This window comes from Physella acuta, unplaced genomic scaffold (assembly GCF_028476545.2).
Source record: "Physella acuta isolate Inbredline_101_S28 unplaced genomic scaffold, ASM2847654v3 ptg000398l, whole genome shotgun sequence".
In the NCBI taxonomy this organism is placed as follows: domain Eukaryota; kingdom Metazoa; phylum Mollusca; class Gastropoda; family Physidae; genus Physella; species Physella acuta.
The window spans coordinates 305311-322470 of NW_026731917.1; the positions used below are offsets into that span (position 1 = coordinate 305311).

General features: G+C 34.7%; 1 protein-coding gene across 7 annotated transcripts; it reads left to right on the top strand.

Annotated features, from left to right (window-relative positions):
- Nucleotides 1-27: 27 nt before the first annotated feature.
- LOC131942271 (methyltransferase N6AMT1) lies at nucleotides 28-11537 on the top strand. 7 transcript variants are annotated; one of them, XM_059302042.1, is made up of 7 exons: nucleotides 28-233; nucleotides 8209-8351; nucleotides 9010-9096; nucleotides 9246-9336; nucleotides 9972-10055; nucleotides 11120-11261; nucleotides 11349-11537. In XM_059302042.1, the coding sequence occupies exons 2-7, from the start codon at nucleotides 8215-8217 to the stop codon at nucleotides 11513-11515; spliced, it is 708 nt and encodes a 235-aa protein (XP_059158025.1). In that variant the 5' UTR covers nucleotides 28-233; nucleotides 8209-8214; the 3' UTR covers nucleotides 11516-11537. The 7 variants fall into 7 exon arrangements, with proteins under 7 accessions (XP_059158025.1, XP_059158026.1, XP_059158022.1 ...); XM_059302043.1 differs by lacking the exon at nucleotides 28-233 and adding an exon at nucleotides 1531-1631; XM_059302039.1 differs by lacking the exon at nucleotides 28-233 and adding an exon at nucleotides 2298-2339.
- The last annotated feature ends 5623 nt before the right edge of the window (nucleotides 11538-17160 follow it).

The following is a 17160-nucleotide window of genomic DNA, read 5'->3' on the forward strand; positions in this document are numbered from 1 at the left end:
GATTACCTACTCGTTTAGCACGTACATTTGGTACATACATATTGGAAGTTGCTGTCACTAGTGGGCTTGTTATTATTCCTCAGAAATATTGTCTTTGTTGTACAACATGTCTAAGGAAAAAAACTCGCAACGAGCTAATTGCATTTGTTAAATGAAAACATTTTTCCCATGGAACGTAGATCTATATTCTTGTTGCAATTTTTTAAAAGACATGCTGCAAGTGTAAACGTGAGGTAAGCCAAATTGCTAATAATAATTTTTAATTAATAATAATTTATGTAAGTCTCATTAAATTTTTAATTAATTAATAATTATTAAAACCATTTCCTAATTAGTAATTTAACCAATTCCATTGCAAAGCACATCCATCGTGAGACAACAAATCACACAAAAATATGTTTTCATGTCGGGCCTCATGTAACAGTGTTTTAAAAACGTCTTTTTACCCCCATTAACAACCAAAAAAAGGCATGCAAAGTATAAAGTATTAAACCGTTATTGGGGGGGGGGGGGAGTGCTAACCAGTGTTTCTTCCAGACTTTTTTCTCCGGGGGTGCACTTGAAATTTTCGGGGGGGGGGGGCGGAAACTGTCAAAAGTATATATTTTCTATATAAATGCCATTTCGTCCGGGGGGGGGGGGGGTCATCCATAAATGACGTCACACTCGTAGGGGGGAGGGGGGGGTCCGTAATTTTGTGACGATGTGTGATGAGGGGGAGGGGGGGGGGGGTCAGATGTTGCGACGTCACATTTTTGCATTATAAAAAAGCAATGTCAGAAAACGAATTTTAGACGTTATTTCGCGTTTTAGATAACTGTTTTAATAAATTGTAATAGTTTAGACAAGATTTTGGAAAAATATCGATGTTTTTAAAAAATTCAACTGCAATTTTGAGGGGGGTTGTAGGTTGAGGTGTGACGTCATTTTAGAGGGGGGGGTCTGGCTTTTTGTGACGACGTGTGACGGAGGGGAGGGGGGGGGAGGTAAAAATCGTCAAAAAAAGCGTGACGTCATTTATGGATGACCCCCCGGGGGGAGGGGGTGCCTACCCCCCCCCCCCCCTCGAAGAGATGCCTGGAAGAAACTCTGGTGCTAACACAGTATAATTCTCTGTGCTCGTAACACAATATTATTTTCTGTGCTTGTTGAATGTTTTTTAATGATTAATAATAGTATTTTTTTAGATTGATAAATCGCAAGGCCTCCTCGGGTTCATGGCTTCTATTTCTGTTAACTAAATCTTTTCCAAAGAGCTGATATTTTTTAATCAGAGTTCGTCCATAAATGACGTCACACTCCAGAATGTGTGACAATACGCTTTGCAATAATGTTAGAAACCGAACCTCTTCTTCACGTAGAATCTAGTTAATTTCCTTAAAAACTGCAAATGAAAACCAATCGAGGTCTACTCAACGCTGACCATGCTCAGTAAATATTTTAGAAGAAAAAAAACTTCTGTTTCTATTTTTTAAATTCCAGTTTTGAGAGTTGTGGTAGGCCGATGTGTGACGTCATTTTAGGTGTTGGGTCCTGGTTTTTTTTAGTGAAGATAGTGACGATATGGAGGGAGGAGGGGTAAAAATCATGAAATATCTTGATGTAACTTATTTTACAGATGACCCCAACGTGTAAGTATAAATCCACTGCTTTATTTACACGCTGCAATGTTGTTGTTGTTTTTTTTTTAAATCACGAGCACTGCGGGGTCGACTTACGTTTTACGTGCAGGATGCGAGTTTTATGTTTGTTTCAAATTATAAGCACTTGGGTGTTAAATTCAACATGTGGACGTCCACATGCATCCAACCCCCACATGTGGACGTCATAAATGGTTTCTTTTTTTTATGTCCGTGTCATGATTTAGTATGCTTTATTGTAATACTAATTAAGAGAAGAAATTTTTTTTATTTGCTTAGTAAAAAACTATTAAAATGAGGTTTATGGCTAGAACTGCAAATATTTATGTATGAAATTTCATCAACATACGTCATAACTGAAACGGTACTCAAGTTATCGTGTTCATGTTCACAGACATACGACAGATACGGACAAAATTGCAAAACTAAGTTTTCTGACTCCGAGAGGAGTCTTCTTCTTCTTCTTCTTCGTTCTTAATTGTGAATATGGTGGAGGATTCAGACAACAAGTCCAACTTCGTGGACAAACCGGACTGTGGTCTCCAGTTTGTCAGGTGCCCCATATAATTTTTCCCTGATTACATTACTTCCTCTATGGTCTGTAGGCCTATGCGAGAAAGTTTTTTTTTTTTTTTAAAGCAAAATTGTGAATTTATTATGACGGCGGTGGACGTGCTCCGGGGGTGCGTGCAGATGCCTGTAAATAAAAAACAACAACTTTGATTCTATTTTTTTTTATGTCCCCATGGCGAGGGTGGTGTTGAGGGGTGGCCAAAGTCGATAAGGCGTTCTAAATTTCAAATCTTAGTGTGGATTAAGGCTAGGCCCTAATGTAATTTACTTTTTCGTATGGTCTACTGCTGGCTGGCGGAGAGAGGGAGTGACGTGAGGGAAATCGATTATGACCAGAAACAAAAGTACAAAATACCGAAAATAACCATGTTATGTTATTTCTTTTTAAATTTCGATCTTTTTAAGCCGCGGCTTTTAATAAATTAATAATAATAAGACATTTTAAAAACAAGACATATAGTAAAATATAGTTGCCTATCGCTTCATTTTAAAAAGAAAATAGAGAGTACATAAAAAAAATAGATATAGATCTAGATTGTACTGGTTAAAGTTAAATGTGTTAAGTTTTAAACCTAACACATTTCATTATTCATTTAATATACCTGACTGTTACTAGATCTAGATATAGATAAGATATATCTAGTAGTAGACTCTAGACATCTCTAGTTATTAGTTAATTATTAATATAACAATAATAATAAAATAACTCAATATTCCAATAACTAAGTAAGTAATAAATATTAAATAAGACTAAGTTACTACTTACTAGAATAGATCTAGATCTAGATCTACTAGACGTCTAACTAGTAACTAAACTAGACTAGTTATAAGTATACGTATAGTATAGAATAATAGATAGTCTATATGATAATAATATATATTTTTAGATCTAGATCAAATAAAGGTAATCTATCGTTTTAGCGTAAATCAATTCGGCTGCAGTAGAAATGTGCGGGAGAGGTAACTGATGAATATATTTGTTTAAATAAGTATAATTTAAGTCAAATGTTACAAAACATAACAGATAATTGATTTAATATAACAATCACTGACCAAAACAATCTAAAATATCATGAAACTAACTTTAAACAAGGTGTTTGAGATAAATATTAGCAGATAAAAACAGCGGCCATCTTTCTAAATAAAATTTAGAGTAGTTTCCCTTGATACACATGTCTATTCGTATGTATATTGTGTTGATTTTGTTGTTGAATATACATAGCTGTCTTGTTTAATAAAAGTGGGACAGAGGGCCGTCTTCTTATCTTTAATTTCAATTGAAATTAAGGCTATGTATGTATGTACATCCAAGATCTCAAAGACTTTTGGGAGGTCCAACATTTATTAAACCCTTTTGTACTGATTAACTTGTCAATTATTAGGTCGTCCATATTCTTCATAAATGACGTTGGACTCAAAATATGGGACGGTGTAAAATTATTTTTTCAAAAATGATGAAGAATATATTCGTGTTCGTTAGAAATTGTGATTAAGGGTTCGGGTATAGTAGAACTGCGATATGATATTAAATCATCATCTTGCTTTTAGTAACTATTGGGTGAGAGGGAAATCGTCGGGAAAAGTATGACGTCATTTATGGGCGATCCATTTAATTAAGCCTAGTTGTTTTTTTTTTGTCTGTAGACATTAGTCTTAGGCCTACACCTTTTCTGAATTAAGATTATTGTGTTTTTTAAAATAGGTTCAAATTTTAATTAGTTACATTTGAATACCACATGGTTTTTTTTTTTTTTTGGGGGTTTTGTTTCCTTCTGCTATCATCAGTTTTTTTTATTTCTTCAGTAGTCAATGTTTACCCCTCCCCACCACACATTATTACAACAACAAAAAACCACCCACTATATGTCATAGCGTAGATATATAGAATTAGACTAGACGAGTAGAGGTTACCATAGGACGGTACGAACTTGACAGTAGACGATTTGGTGCGAGAGTATTGTGCGCGTGTTCAATAAAATTTGTGTGGCGTGAGTGTGACGTGAGCATGGTGCGACAATGTACCGATGACGTAAGACCCAGCAGTGAAGTTAGTTGGGGGTTAGATATAGTAGAAGACGGACGTATTTTTTGATATTGTACAAATGATCTATAAGTGTGTGTTAATAAAGTTCATGTTATTTCATAAACGAAGTTGTTGACATTGTTAATTAGTGTCTGCGGAACATAAGAGTGATTCCCGTCCTCCTCACGAGTATAATGGTTGCCGTATGAATAGTAGTAGATCAGAATATATTGAGATTATATATAAATCCCCCCCCCCCCCCCATCACAATATAGTGATATCTCCCTCTAGAAAAAAAACTAGATGAACCTATAGTTCGTAGGAAAATTAGAATCTATCACTTAAAAAAAAAGAAATACGTCATTTTTCTAAACCACGCCGTTTCATCCCCCAATAAGCACAACGTCACAAAGTTCGCGGCGCGTGTGACGTCATTTGTCATTAGGCTAATGTTTAAGAAAGAGATACCGCGTAATTAAAAAAAAATCAAAACAGGCACTAAATGACTATGACGATGAGACTAGCGACATTTAGCCTGACGAATAGATCTAAATGACTTTAGTTCGGTGAATTATATTGGTGTTTAATTTATTACAGTGGCATGATGTTCTCCCTCTACTATACAAATTCACGTGCTTTTAATTTCTGCAACATGCTGCCCTGAGATGTTCGGCTCTAAAATGCCCGTGACACAGCGGCTTCGGTAAATGCATTTAGGCTCCCGGTCCCACCTATAAACGTCTGTCCATTAAGCTCCACGCAAAACGTGTGATTAATATGTGGACATAAGCGGCGCTAGTGGTGGTGTCAACAGGGGCCAAGCTCAGGTCTTAAGCTAAAGGTGCTCCGCACTTCATAAAAGACAAAATTGATGTTCAGATATCGTCGGACTCTGGCGTTTTGCCGACGGCCGTACTCCTAATGCACAGTCTTAGAGGCTGTCCACTGCTAACACTATTTTATGTTAAATTTAAGCCAATACTGAGCTGTGGCTTTACATTAGCTCAGTGGCGTAGCGAGGTCGAGTGTCACCTGGTGCGGCACTTAATGGTGTCTTGGACTCTTGTCGAATATTGTTGACAGGAGCTACTTGGTTTGAGCCTTATTGTCAGAAGTTATTTCATTTGGAGTCAATATAGTGCGGCTTATTTTCGTCGGTAGGCATTTAGTGGCAGGCCCTTTTTGGCGGGGATGATGTGCTCAGGTTGTTAAACACCGCTTAGGACAACAGGCATGCAATAGTTATGATCATTCGTTATGAACAAATGTATGCATGAAAACGAACGCTTTATGTTCCTCAATTTCATTGAGCACAGCTTTAAAGAAGATTCCAAAATAGACGTCAAGCATCCCCCCCCCGGACCACCCTGCGTAAGTTGACGGCACATTAGCATAGCATATGTGACATCGTTTATGGATAACACCATATAACTCATTTTGGGTATTTGGTATCAACATTTTGACAACAAAGGTTATTCAAAATGTATATAGGACTTGACATCTACCATAAATGACATCGCACACTTAAGGGGTGGAGTAACTGGTTTTGAGACGACGTTTTACGCGGGAAATGGGAGGGGTAAGAAACGTGAAACGTTATGTATTTCGCCAAATACAAAAATGCTGAATATATCGTTTTCATTAGAATTATGGCTTGACTTTTTAACAGGCAGGGCAAAAAGGTAATTTTCGACATTACGACTATTTCGTAACGGCGAAAATGAGGGGGGGGGGGGGGGGGGGTTAAGGTGAAGAAAGGTCAAAAAACGGGACGTCATTTATGATTAAATCACTAATTAAAGGAGAAAACCATGAAAATATTACATGAAAATAGCAAACAAACAATAACACAAACAATAAGAATTAACTCAAACTAATATTTAAATAAACATTAGATATGTAGTGGTAGCTCTATAAAAATAGGGAGTATCTTAATGTGTAAAAATTGCATCTCATAATAATAATTCTAGAACTGATGTTTATTGTCAGTCAATTAAATTGTTTAAAGGGCAGAATTTAAAAAAAAAACGCATGCTTTGTATTTAAACACAAGACTAACGTATTTAATAGCAAACATCAATACATTTCCATACAAATAGAAATTAAAGGGAAATGACTCAAAATAATATTTTCTTAAGATGGCCGCTGTTTTTAATAGCAAATTTAGTATCTGGAACATCGATGTTAAACCTTAATTTCATGACATTTTTATTGATTTAAACCTTAAATGTGGTTTAATATTCAATTATCTTTAGTATTTTAGTAAAATATGCAAAAATATATTCACATCTAAGCCATATTTGATAGTTACCTTATCCCTACATTACTAGTGACGGCCGAATTGATTACGCTAAAGCGATAGATTACCCAAATAAATACTAATAAAATAATATTACTAAATATTATATATATAATCTACTGATTATACTACTATTAGATCTAAATACTAGATCTACTATCTAGTAATAATAATATTGTAATTCTTATAAGATTTTAGATCTAGCAGAGGCGTAGCGACCCTTCTTGGCGCCCGGGGACAAAGTTTTCGATTTGCACCCCCCCCCCCTTCAACCTTTCAATTTATTTTTCCAACATGTCCCCCCCCCCCCCCTCACTACGCTACTGAGATCTAGACTATTAGTATACTACTAGGCATGCTGCCCAGCTTCGCTTAGGCTTTCGAAAACATTGAGAATTTGCATGCTTAATTAATTCGCCCGAGGGTCGGTCTACGACCTCAAGAGTTATGAAGAGGTTCCTCCGTGGACATTTTTTTTCGATTTATAGCTCATATAAGGTACCGGTCAGTCGAGGTCAGTTTTGACCCCCTCATCGTAGACTTTTCGGCCAACCGGCCCCCGTGTTCTGTCGCCCCAAGGCAAGATCCTGCCAAATTTGAAGCGCCTGCGGCGCCGGGAAGTGCCCTATCGGACACCCGACAATCTAGATCTAGATTCCTAAAAGAATTTTTTTTTTAAGTTTAGCCCGAGCATAATAAAACAAAAATATATGAACCAAGTTGACTTGGTGTGTCTCGAACCCGCACAACCTGCGTGGTTTATAGTACACTAACATCTCCGCTATTTAGGCACCTTATAAATAACGGAGAATGAAACACGTATTTTAAAATCTTAACTTACGCGAATATGCCTATTCTTTCAAATTAAATTTTTTATCCCAAATTAGCCAGTTCCAAACAAAGATTTTGTATAAAATAAATAAGTCTTGAAATAGTTTAGTCCTAATATAGAAATTTATTTTTGGAATTGATTTTAGAGAAGTTAGAGTCTAAATCTAGATCTTAGCGTCTACGTCTAGATCTAGTTATTGCGTAGATTTAGTCTAGATCTAGAATCTCTAGATCTAGAATCCAAATACGTAAAATAAATTTTATGAGTTTAGGCCGGAAAAATTGTATTGTATACATTTCATAGTGTACGTAGATCTAAATCAAATTTGAATGAAATAGTTCATTTCTTTTTATTCAAAACACGGCAGATGACGTCATTAGTTAATGTATAAGCAATAGTGACGTCACAGTTTTATGCGTTCTTTTTCACATTTATTAATGCTTTTCCGGTTGCATAAATAATACTGTTTCTCTACATTCGAATACGCCTTTAATTTTTATTTTTCTTCTTTAACTAAAATTGTGGTTATACATTTAAAACATCTAACATATTATTTTCAACAAAAGTCCGTATAAAGTTCTCCATATATCGCTGCCGTTTCTGACGTGATGTCCGGCGAAAATTTTTTGCGGACAGACAGAGAGAGAGAGAGAGAGAAGAGCGCACATGGCGTTTTATATATTAGGATATTGAACTATAATTAATAATATATAATAGGCCTATAGCAGCAGTATAACTATTAGTAGACTCATATGACATGTCACTATATATATATATATGAATAAATTAGGGCCTATGTGTTTTAGAATTATAATAAATTTTGTTGTCATTTGTTTTTCAGAAACCCATGAGTAACTGTTTCCAGACTCCATTAATTGGAAATGAAAAGAGTAGTGACTTTGAAAATGTATATGAACCATCTGAGGATTCATTTCTTCTGCTCGATGTTCTAGAAAAAGAGCATAGTTTCTTACAAAATCTTAAGTAAGTGTAAACTAGTGGATATTAATGATATTAAAACAAGTGCATCATCCTAATATACAATAGAGTGTAAAAATCTTTTTTTGGCAGTAATATACTAATATGCAAGACGTAATGGAATGATTCAATACAAGATGGTGATGGCTCCAAGAGTTTACTCATATGTCTAAATTCACTACAATGTTTTGTACTGTTATGTCAGATGTCAGACACTCAAAGGCTGCACCCTAGTCTAGCGATTTAAATCTTTTAGCATTTCAATTTTTTTATAATAGAAATAATTATTAAAATGGATTGTGTTCCAGCCTGTTACTTTTGTGTAGGTCTAGTACATGTCTATTTCAGCTCTTTTAAAAAAAGATTCCTCTTTAGACCTGTCGATCTATTGGGCAAATGAAGTGGAGTTCATATGTTTCTTGACCTCTGCATATAAAGGGATAATGTGGTCAGCACTATGCCCATCGCCTTTACTTTCCCTAACGTGAGTTAGGTACCCATCAGAGTTGGGTGGACTCAGGTACGTTCCACTAACTTGAACACAGATTCGAACTCGAAATTATTGGGTTAGCATTAATGGGTTAGATCCGCAGCTAGGCCACGCATTCCCATTTCAGCCCGTTTAGTTCATGCTTATTTCAGCCTTTTTATATATCTATTTCAGCCCTTTAATCTGTTTAGAAGTTGGATGTGGCTCTGGTATTTGCATTACTTTCCTCTCCCAAATCCTACAAAAGCCATCCATTTTCTTGTAAGTAATTAGGCCCAATTTTTTTTTAATTAAAAAAAAATGCTTTAGAAAATGTAAACAAAGTTTTAACATTCAATTTTGGGTGGGGGTTCTTTCTTTTGTATTACAGATTGTTTTAAAAATGTTTAATGAACCAAGTTTTCTTACAGATGTACGGACATTAATTCCAAGGCTGCAAATATGGCAAGGTTAACTGGTGAAAAGAATAAACAAAGCATTAATCCTGTTGTGTGTGATCTGGTATGTTTATAATTGTTTATTGTTTTATTGAAATTCAAAATAAGATAATTATGACAAATGGGGAGAAAGTTACGGGAAGTGATCAGACAAATCAGCTGTAATTGAGTTGCTGCACACACTTCACCTGGGCTTTGTTCTGACTACTTGTCAGGAGGATTTTTATAGGGGAGGTCATTCTTCTAATTGTCATTATTAGGATAGATAAAAAATTAATTAATAAAGTAATTTTATTAACATTAAAAATTATTAGTAAACATAAATTGTTCAGATATAATAGTAAAAATACAACTATTGTAATCAAAATGTATTTAAAAGATTAGTTTTTTTTTACTAAAGTAAAAGCTCATAAAAATAAGATGATGTATTGACAGTCACAGCACAAATTTATTATCAAGTTCAAATGTCAAATGTGATTATTTGGTATTTTATCTTAGTGCTGATTAGAATTGCACTTTAGCAACTAAACTAAACAAAAGTTATGCATTTTGGATAAAGTGTACATTTGTTTGCCTTCTACAGCCACATTAGACAAACATTAAATTCATTAATTGAACCAAAACATTCCTATATATTAAAAGAAAAATTTGTTTAAAATTTCACATTTTATAATAATACATTTTTCTCATCTTCTCCAGACAAATGCATTAGAAGATCGCATCAAAGGAAGCGTTGATATTTTGTTGTTTAATCCACCCTATGTTGTAACACCTTCTGAAGAAGTAGGTAAAATATTGCGCATTTAATTTTGTAAAAGAATCATTATTCCTGAACAAGCTGTTTGGAAAAAAAAAACAGTAAGATTTTGAATTATGTGTCAGAAAAAAGTTTGTCAGTCTAAAGCCAGTAAGGGCCTAGAGTTCAAACACCAGCAAACCCCTACTGTACATTATGGTTTACCAGCCTTGGATTATGTTGTAGGTGGAGTCATAAACAAACCAAAAAAGTACATAAGTACATACTGGCATTCTGGGTGTGGGTCTGGTTTTATGGGTGACCAGAAAATGCACAATAGAAAAATGTGTAATGAAAAAATGTGCATATAGAAACATGCGCATGCAGAAAAATGCGCACACAGAAAATCACATACAGATACCTTGGCAGATACCTTATGACAAAGTGTTTGTGTTTATGCTTGTTTGCATGTTTGAGTTTGTAAATATCTGTGTATGCATAGACATATCATTCTCATTTCTGTGTATTTTAATTAAAAAAAACAAATGCCAACACTCTTTCTAAAATGAATAGAAACAAATTGCTAAGATTTTCAATATCATACAAAGTGTCTGCTGTAAATATACCAACGTTCTTTAAGTGGGCTTAATAAGTTTGGCTTTTTTGTGCTTTTTTCCTTATCATAGAATGATGGCTGTAATTGTGGCAATGGTTTAAAGATTTGTATTACCAATGAATGATGACTGTAATAGTGGCACTGGTTTAAAGATTTGTATTACCAATGAATGATGACTGTAATAGTGGCACTGGTTTAAAGATTTGTATTATCATTGAATGATGGCTGTAACTGTGGCACTGGTTTAAAGATTTGTATTATCATTGAATGATGACTGTAAAAGTGGCACTGGTTTAAAGATTTGTATTATCATTGAATGATGACTGTAATAGTGGCACTGGTTTAAAGATTTGTATTATCATTGAATGATGACTGTAATAGTGGCACTGGTTTAAAGATTTGTATTATCAATGAATGATGACTGTAATAGTGGCGCTGGATAAAGATTTGTATTATCAATGAATGGTTTAAAGATTTGTATTCTAAATACTCTAGGTTTCAAGTAACGGGATATCTGCTGCATGGGCAGGAGGTGTTAGGGGAAGGGAAGTAATTGACAGATTTCTGCCAAAAGTTAACTTACTTCTGTCACCCAGTGGGGTTTTCTACATGGTTGTTGTCAAAGAAAATGATCCAGGTAAAAATATGATGTCTGATTATGTGTTTAGTTTAAAGTGAGGTTTTTATGTTAAGCTTATTTTGTCTTTTCTCTGTTTTTCGACAGCCGACATAGAGCAAGCCATGTTACAATTTGGGTTTGTGACTCAGTGTGTTGGAACTAGACGGGCTGGCCCTGAACATTTATCCATTCTCAAATTTACCAGGTTGAAAAGTCTAGGACATTATTGTGACAGCAGCAAACAGTTATCAAAGGACTTAGAGAAATTATAATAAAACAATTTTTTTAAATAAGTTTCTGTACTTTGTTTAACATCACTCTGTGTTGGAATTTCATGTGATAATCATGACTGAACTCATTAACCTCTGCACCTACTATATCGAGGAATGTGGCAGTTTTTTATTAAAAGAAAACATTGTAAATCAAGTGTGCATAAATATATTAGTATTAGGCTACCAAAAATATTCCCAAATACATAATACCTGAAACCTATTCACTCATTTTATCTGTGGAGTTGTTTTAAAAATTCTTAGATTGTTAGGAAAAACAGCATGTTTATGTATTGTATAAATACAGTGCTAAATTAGTATACTCTCTATCAAGGGCTTAACTACCATGCCGCCATACCAGACAATGGGGGGGGGGGGGGGGAGGGTGTTAAGGTCCAAAATCTAACCACAAAGAAAAAATGAATTTAAAAAAAAACAACCCCAAATCTATAGAAGTGATGTTTTACAGTAACTAAGGGGTCATCCATAAACGACGTCAAAATTTTTAAAATGATTTCCCCCTCCCCTCCGTCACACATCGTCACAAAAAACAGACCGCCCCTATAATGACGTCACACCTCAGCCTACACCCCCCCCCCCCCTCAAAATTGCAGTTGAATATTTCTTAAAACATCGATATTTTTCCAAAATCTTGTCTGAACTCTGTCAACATAGAGTATTTTAATCAATTCCTCTTACAATTTATTAAAACAGTTCTCTAAAACGCGAAATAACGGCTGAAACTCGTTTTCTAACACTGCTTTTATATAATGTAAAGGTGTGACGTCAAACAATATGGCCCCCCCCCCTCATCACACATCGTCACAAAATTACGGACCCCCCCCCCCCCTTATGAATGTAACGTCATTTATGGACACCCCTAACACATGTTATGTAGACAAATATTTTTTAAAATCTACAGTAGCTGTAGTGTGAAAGTAAGAAAAAAAAATTCATAAAAAACGTTTTAATAACAAGCTTTTATGTAATGATGCATTAAAAAGTAGAAAATAAATTATAGACTACTATTTAAATAACTATAAAGAAAAGCGTGGGTCACTTTAGTATCTATTGGATACCTTTACTAATGTTAAGGAAGACACCCACGCTTTTCTTTATAGTTATTTAAATAGTAGTCTATAATTTATTTTCTACTTTTTAATGCATCATTACATAAACGCTTGTTATTAAAACGTTTTTTATGAATTTTTTTTTCAGTACTTTAGGCCTACATGTTTTATTTACAATAGAGTTACATGACTAAAAACCATTGCGCGCCTACTGAACATCACGTTCAGTAGGCGCGCAATGGTTTTTGAACGCAGCCATTGCGTGATGGCGCAGCTATTGAAGGTGATGACGCGTGTGGTGTGGTTGGCTAGACATGCCTACTAATTCGGTGACGTCACACAATCTGGCCCCCCCCCCCTCATCACACATCGTCACAAAATTACGGACCCCCCCCCCCCTTATGAATGTAACGTCATTTATGGACACCCCTAACACATGTTATGTAGACAAATATTTTTAAAAATCTACAGTAGCTGTAGTGTGAAAGTAAGAAAAAAAAATTCATAAAAAACGTTTTAATAACAAGCTTTTATGTAATGATGCATTAAAAAGTAGAAAATAAATTATAGACTACTATTTTAATAACTATAAAGAAAAGCGTGGGTCACTTTAGTATCTATTGGATACCTTTACTAATGTTAAGGAAGACACCCACGCTTTTCTTTATAGTTATTTAAATAGTAGTCTATAATTTATTTTCTACTTTTTAATGCAATATTACATAAACGCTTGTTATTAAAACGTTTTTTATGAATTTTTTTTCAGTACTTTACATGTTTTATCTACAATAGAGTTACATGACTAAAAAAAAAATTCATAAAAAACGTTTTAATAACAAGCTTTTATGTAATGATGCACTAAAAAGTAGAAAATAAATTATAGACTACTATTTAAATAACTATAAAGAAAAGCGTGGGTCACTTTAGTATCTATTGGATACCTTTACTAATGTTAAGGAAGACACCCACGCTTTTCTTTATAGTTATTTAAATAGTAGTCTATAATTTATTTTCTACTTTTTAGTGCATCATTACATAAAAGCTTGTTATTAAAACGTTTTTAATGAATTTTTTTTTCAGTACTTTACATGTTTTATTTACAATAGAGTTACATGACTAAAAACCATTGCGCGCCTACTGAACATCACGTTCAGTAGGCGCGCAATGGTTTTTGAACGCAGCCATTACGTGATGGCGCAGCTATTGAAGGTGATGACGCGTGTGGTGTGGTTGGCTAGACATGCCTACTAATTCGGTCCAAATTTTAATTAATTAATAAAAAATTAATTAGGCATCCAATTAAGTCAAATTTAGTTTCAGATTGCATTGTCTTCATGTCTTGACCCACGTGCCAACTGTGAATCGTGCCGGTCAAGTAGAAGTTTCCGAATTTTCACTCCTGCGTTTCCGTCTAGACAGACTGACGAGGAAGTGAGTTAAATAAAAGCTTGTAAAAAAAAATTCATAAAAAACGTTTTAATAACAAGCTTTTATGTAATGATGCACTAAAAAGTAGAAAATAAATTATAGACTACTATTTAAATAACTATAAAGAAAAGCGTGGGTCACTTTAGTATCTATTGGATACCTTTACTAATGTTAAGGAAGACACCCACGCTTTTCTTTATAGTTATTTAAATAGTAGTCTATAATTTATTTTCTACTTTTTAGTGCATCATTACATAAAAGCTTGTTATTAAAACGTTTTTTATGAATTTTTTTTTCAGTACTTTACATGTTTTATCTACAATAGAGTTACATGACTAAAAACCATTGCGCGCCTACTGAATATCACGTTCAGTAGGCGCGCAATGGTTTTTGAACGCAGCCATTACGTGGTCGTGATGGCGCAGCTATTGATGACGCGTGTGGTGTGGTTGGCTAGACATGCCTACTAATTCGGTCCAAATTTTAATTAATTCATAAAAAATCAATTAGGCATCCAATTAAGTCAAATTTAGTTTCAGATTGCATTGTCTTCATGTCTTGATCCACGTGCCAACTGTGAATCGTGTCGGTCAAGTAGAACTGTCCGAATTTTCACTCCTGCGTTTCCGTCTAGACTGACGTCAGACTGACGAGGAAGTGAGTTAAATAAAAGCTTGTAAAAACATTCAAACCACTTCCATGACTTATTGCTCTTCTTCAAATAGTCTAATCGGGCTGCCCATATAGCACCCTTAAATAGTTTTGTACTCAGAAATATAAAAAGAAATAGCTTCTCTTAGTTATCATTTTAGAAAGACATACTAAAGAATAACATAGCTATAAGAAGGAAATATATTAAAAGAAAGTCTGAAGGCTAGTCACAGCATTGCCGGGGGCAAATCGCAGCCGGCTAATGCGCCTGATTCAATTTACAGCAGTGTCTTCCAGGCATTTCTTCGGGGGGGGGGGGGGCTCCGCCCCGATCCCCCCCCCCCCCCGAAAAATGTTGACTGCCCCCCCCTCCCGAAAATTTCAAGTGCCCCCCCCCCCCGGAGAAAAAAGTCTGGAAGAAACACTGATTTACAGAGTGACTATAACTCTGCCCCCCGAAGAAAATCTACCGCCCCCCCAACGTGATGGATTTTATATAGTATATATAGTAAACATACACTTTTACTAGTGTCCGCTATAACACCCTATCTTATGCCTCTGTTGCATTTTTACAGCGGAATATAGTAGTATCCTTCCCCGCTATGCAGGACACCCAATTAACTGATACCAAGTACTACGATAGCCACTGTGTGCGCCAAACCTTTTTATTGATGAAAATCGCACCCTCTAAGGCGCCGCCCATAAATTTTTGTTTCAAATTTCGCTGAAATTTTCTCGGGAGTGCTCTAATCAACTCCCCAAAGTTTCATGGCGATCTGATGAAAGGTGTCGAACCACATGAACATTTATTGTTTATATACCATATAGAGACTAGCGTAGCCGCGAGGTTAGAAGAAAGTGACGAAATATATTAGGTGGGTTTCATCAATGCGTTGTAGGCTGAGATGTGACGTCATGTTTGCAGGAGGGGGTCTAGCTTTTAGTGACAATGTGTGTGTGTGTGGGGGGGGGGTGTGTAAAAATTGTCAAAAAGGCGTCCCCCTACCACTTTTATTTCAACAGGATAAAACATTGTTTTGACAGTAAATTTTACAGTTTTTCGATTTGGTGGTACCCATTAACCGCATTGCCGACCGCCCCGAGGCGTTACTATATATATATATATATATATATATATATATATATATATATATATATATATATATATATATATATATATATAAAGCCTATATATATATATATATATATATATATATATATATATAAAGCCTATATATATATATATATATATATATATATATATATATATATATATATATATATATATATATATATATATATATATATACTAGCTGCATCCCGTGCTCCGCCACGGTAAATCTTTTTAAAATATACCAACTTTGGAACAGAACAAAACAAACAAAAACACAACACAAACACAACACAAACACAAACAAAACACAACCACAACACAACCACAACACAATCACAACACAACCACAACATAACCACAACCACAACACACGGTAAATCTTTTTTAAATGTACCAAGTTGGGAACAGAACAAAACTAAATACAACACAAACGAACGCAAAGAAAAAACAAAAACGAAAAAACAAACACAACACTCAACATAAACTCAATTTAAATGTAATCATACAGGCATATTGCTCACAGTCTATCCCGTAGCGCCAAATCGCGCCCTTTCCGAGCGCCACCGGAAAATTTCGATTTACACCCTCCCACCTCCCTCAAACTTTCGATTTCCACCCTCCCCCCCCTCTTGCTACGCCTCTGTTATAAAACCCCTAGCTTTTCCGCAAATAAATTAAAGGCAGTATTTAGAATATCCGTGTTTTACCGACCATATTGCACTTTATAAATTCATGCATTTTTTTCAGTCCTTTTAAAAATTTACAATAAAGTTTCATGACTAAAACCATTGCGCACCTAATGAACGTGATGACTTAATATAGTAATGGAGAATAGTTGATTAAAAATTATAATTAGTAAACAGTACGTTCAGTGAATAAAATAAATAAAAGATAGCCTTTTATCAATCAATGCTAATAATAATATTCCAACAATAATGTACTCTTACACGTCTGCATAATTTGCATTCACATTTTGCTAATTATATTATTCCAACAATTATTCCGTCTTGCAGATTTTGCATTCACATTTTTAGCGTGAGTTCAATTTATCTTTGAATTACCTCCATTGGCAAAACTACTAAGCAGTTTAATTAGATTTTTCTACCGTACTGTTATTATGTTATTAAAATGTATCCACTTTTTCTGGGAATATTAACGAAAACGATATTTGACATTGATCCTTTTAATATGTTTTAGCAATGTGCGTGTATTTAACATTTTCTTTAAGTTATGCAAAAGAGTAAACACAGTGGCAATTATAAAATAGCTCTTTGTCGTTATATAAACAAACCATACTCTGTTTTAATTATAATAAGACACTGCGGTGCACTGAAAAGCACAGAATGGTGCGATGTTTACTTTTATGGTTACAAAATCTATAGCGA

Bases quoted from the DNA above. Each gene is read 5' to 3' on its own strand.
- LOC131942271 (XM_059302039.1), top strand. From the start codon at position 2,298: ATGACGGCGGTGGACGTGCTCCGGGGGTGCGTGCAGATGCCT. The intron at 10,056-11,119 runs GTAGGTAAAATA...TAAATACTCTAG, and splicing joins TTGTAACACCTTCTGAAGAA to GTTTCAAGTAACGGGATATC. The intron at 11,262-11,348 runs GTAAAAATATGA...GTTTTTCGACAG, and splicing joins TGTCAAAGAAAATGATCCAG to CCGACATAGAGCAAGCCATG.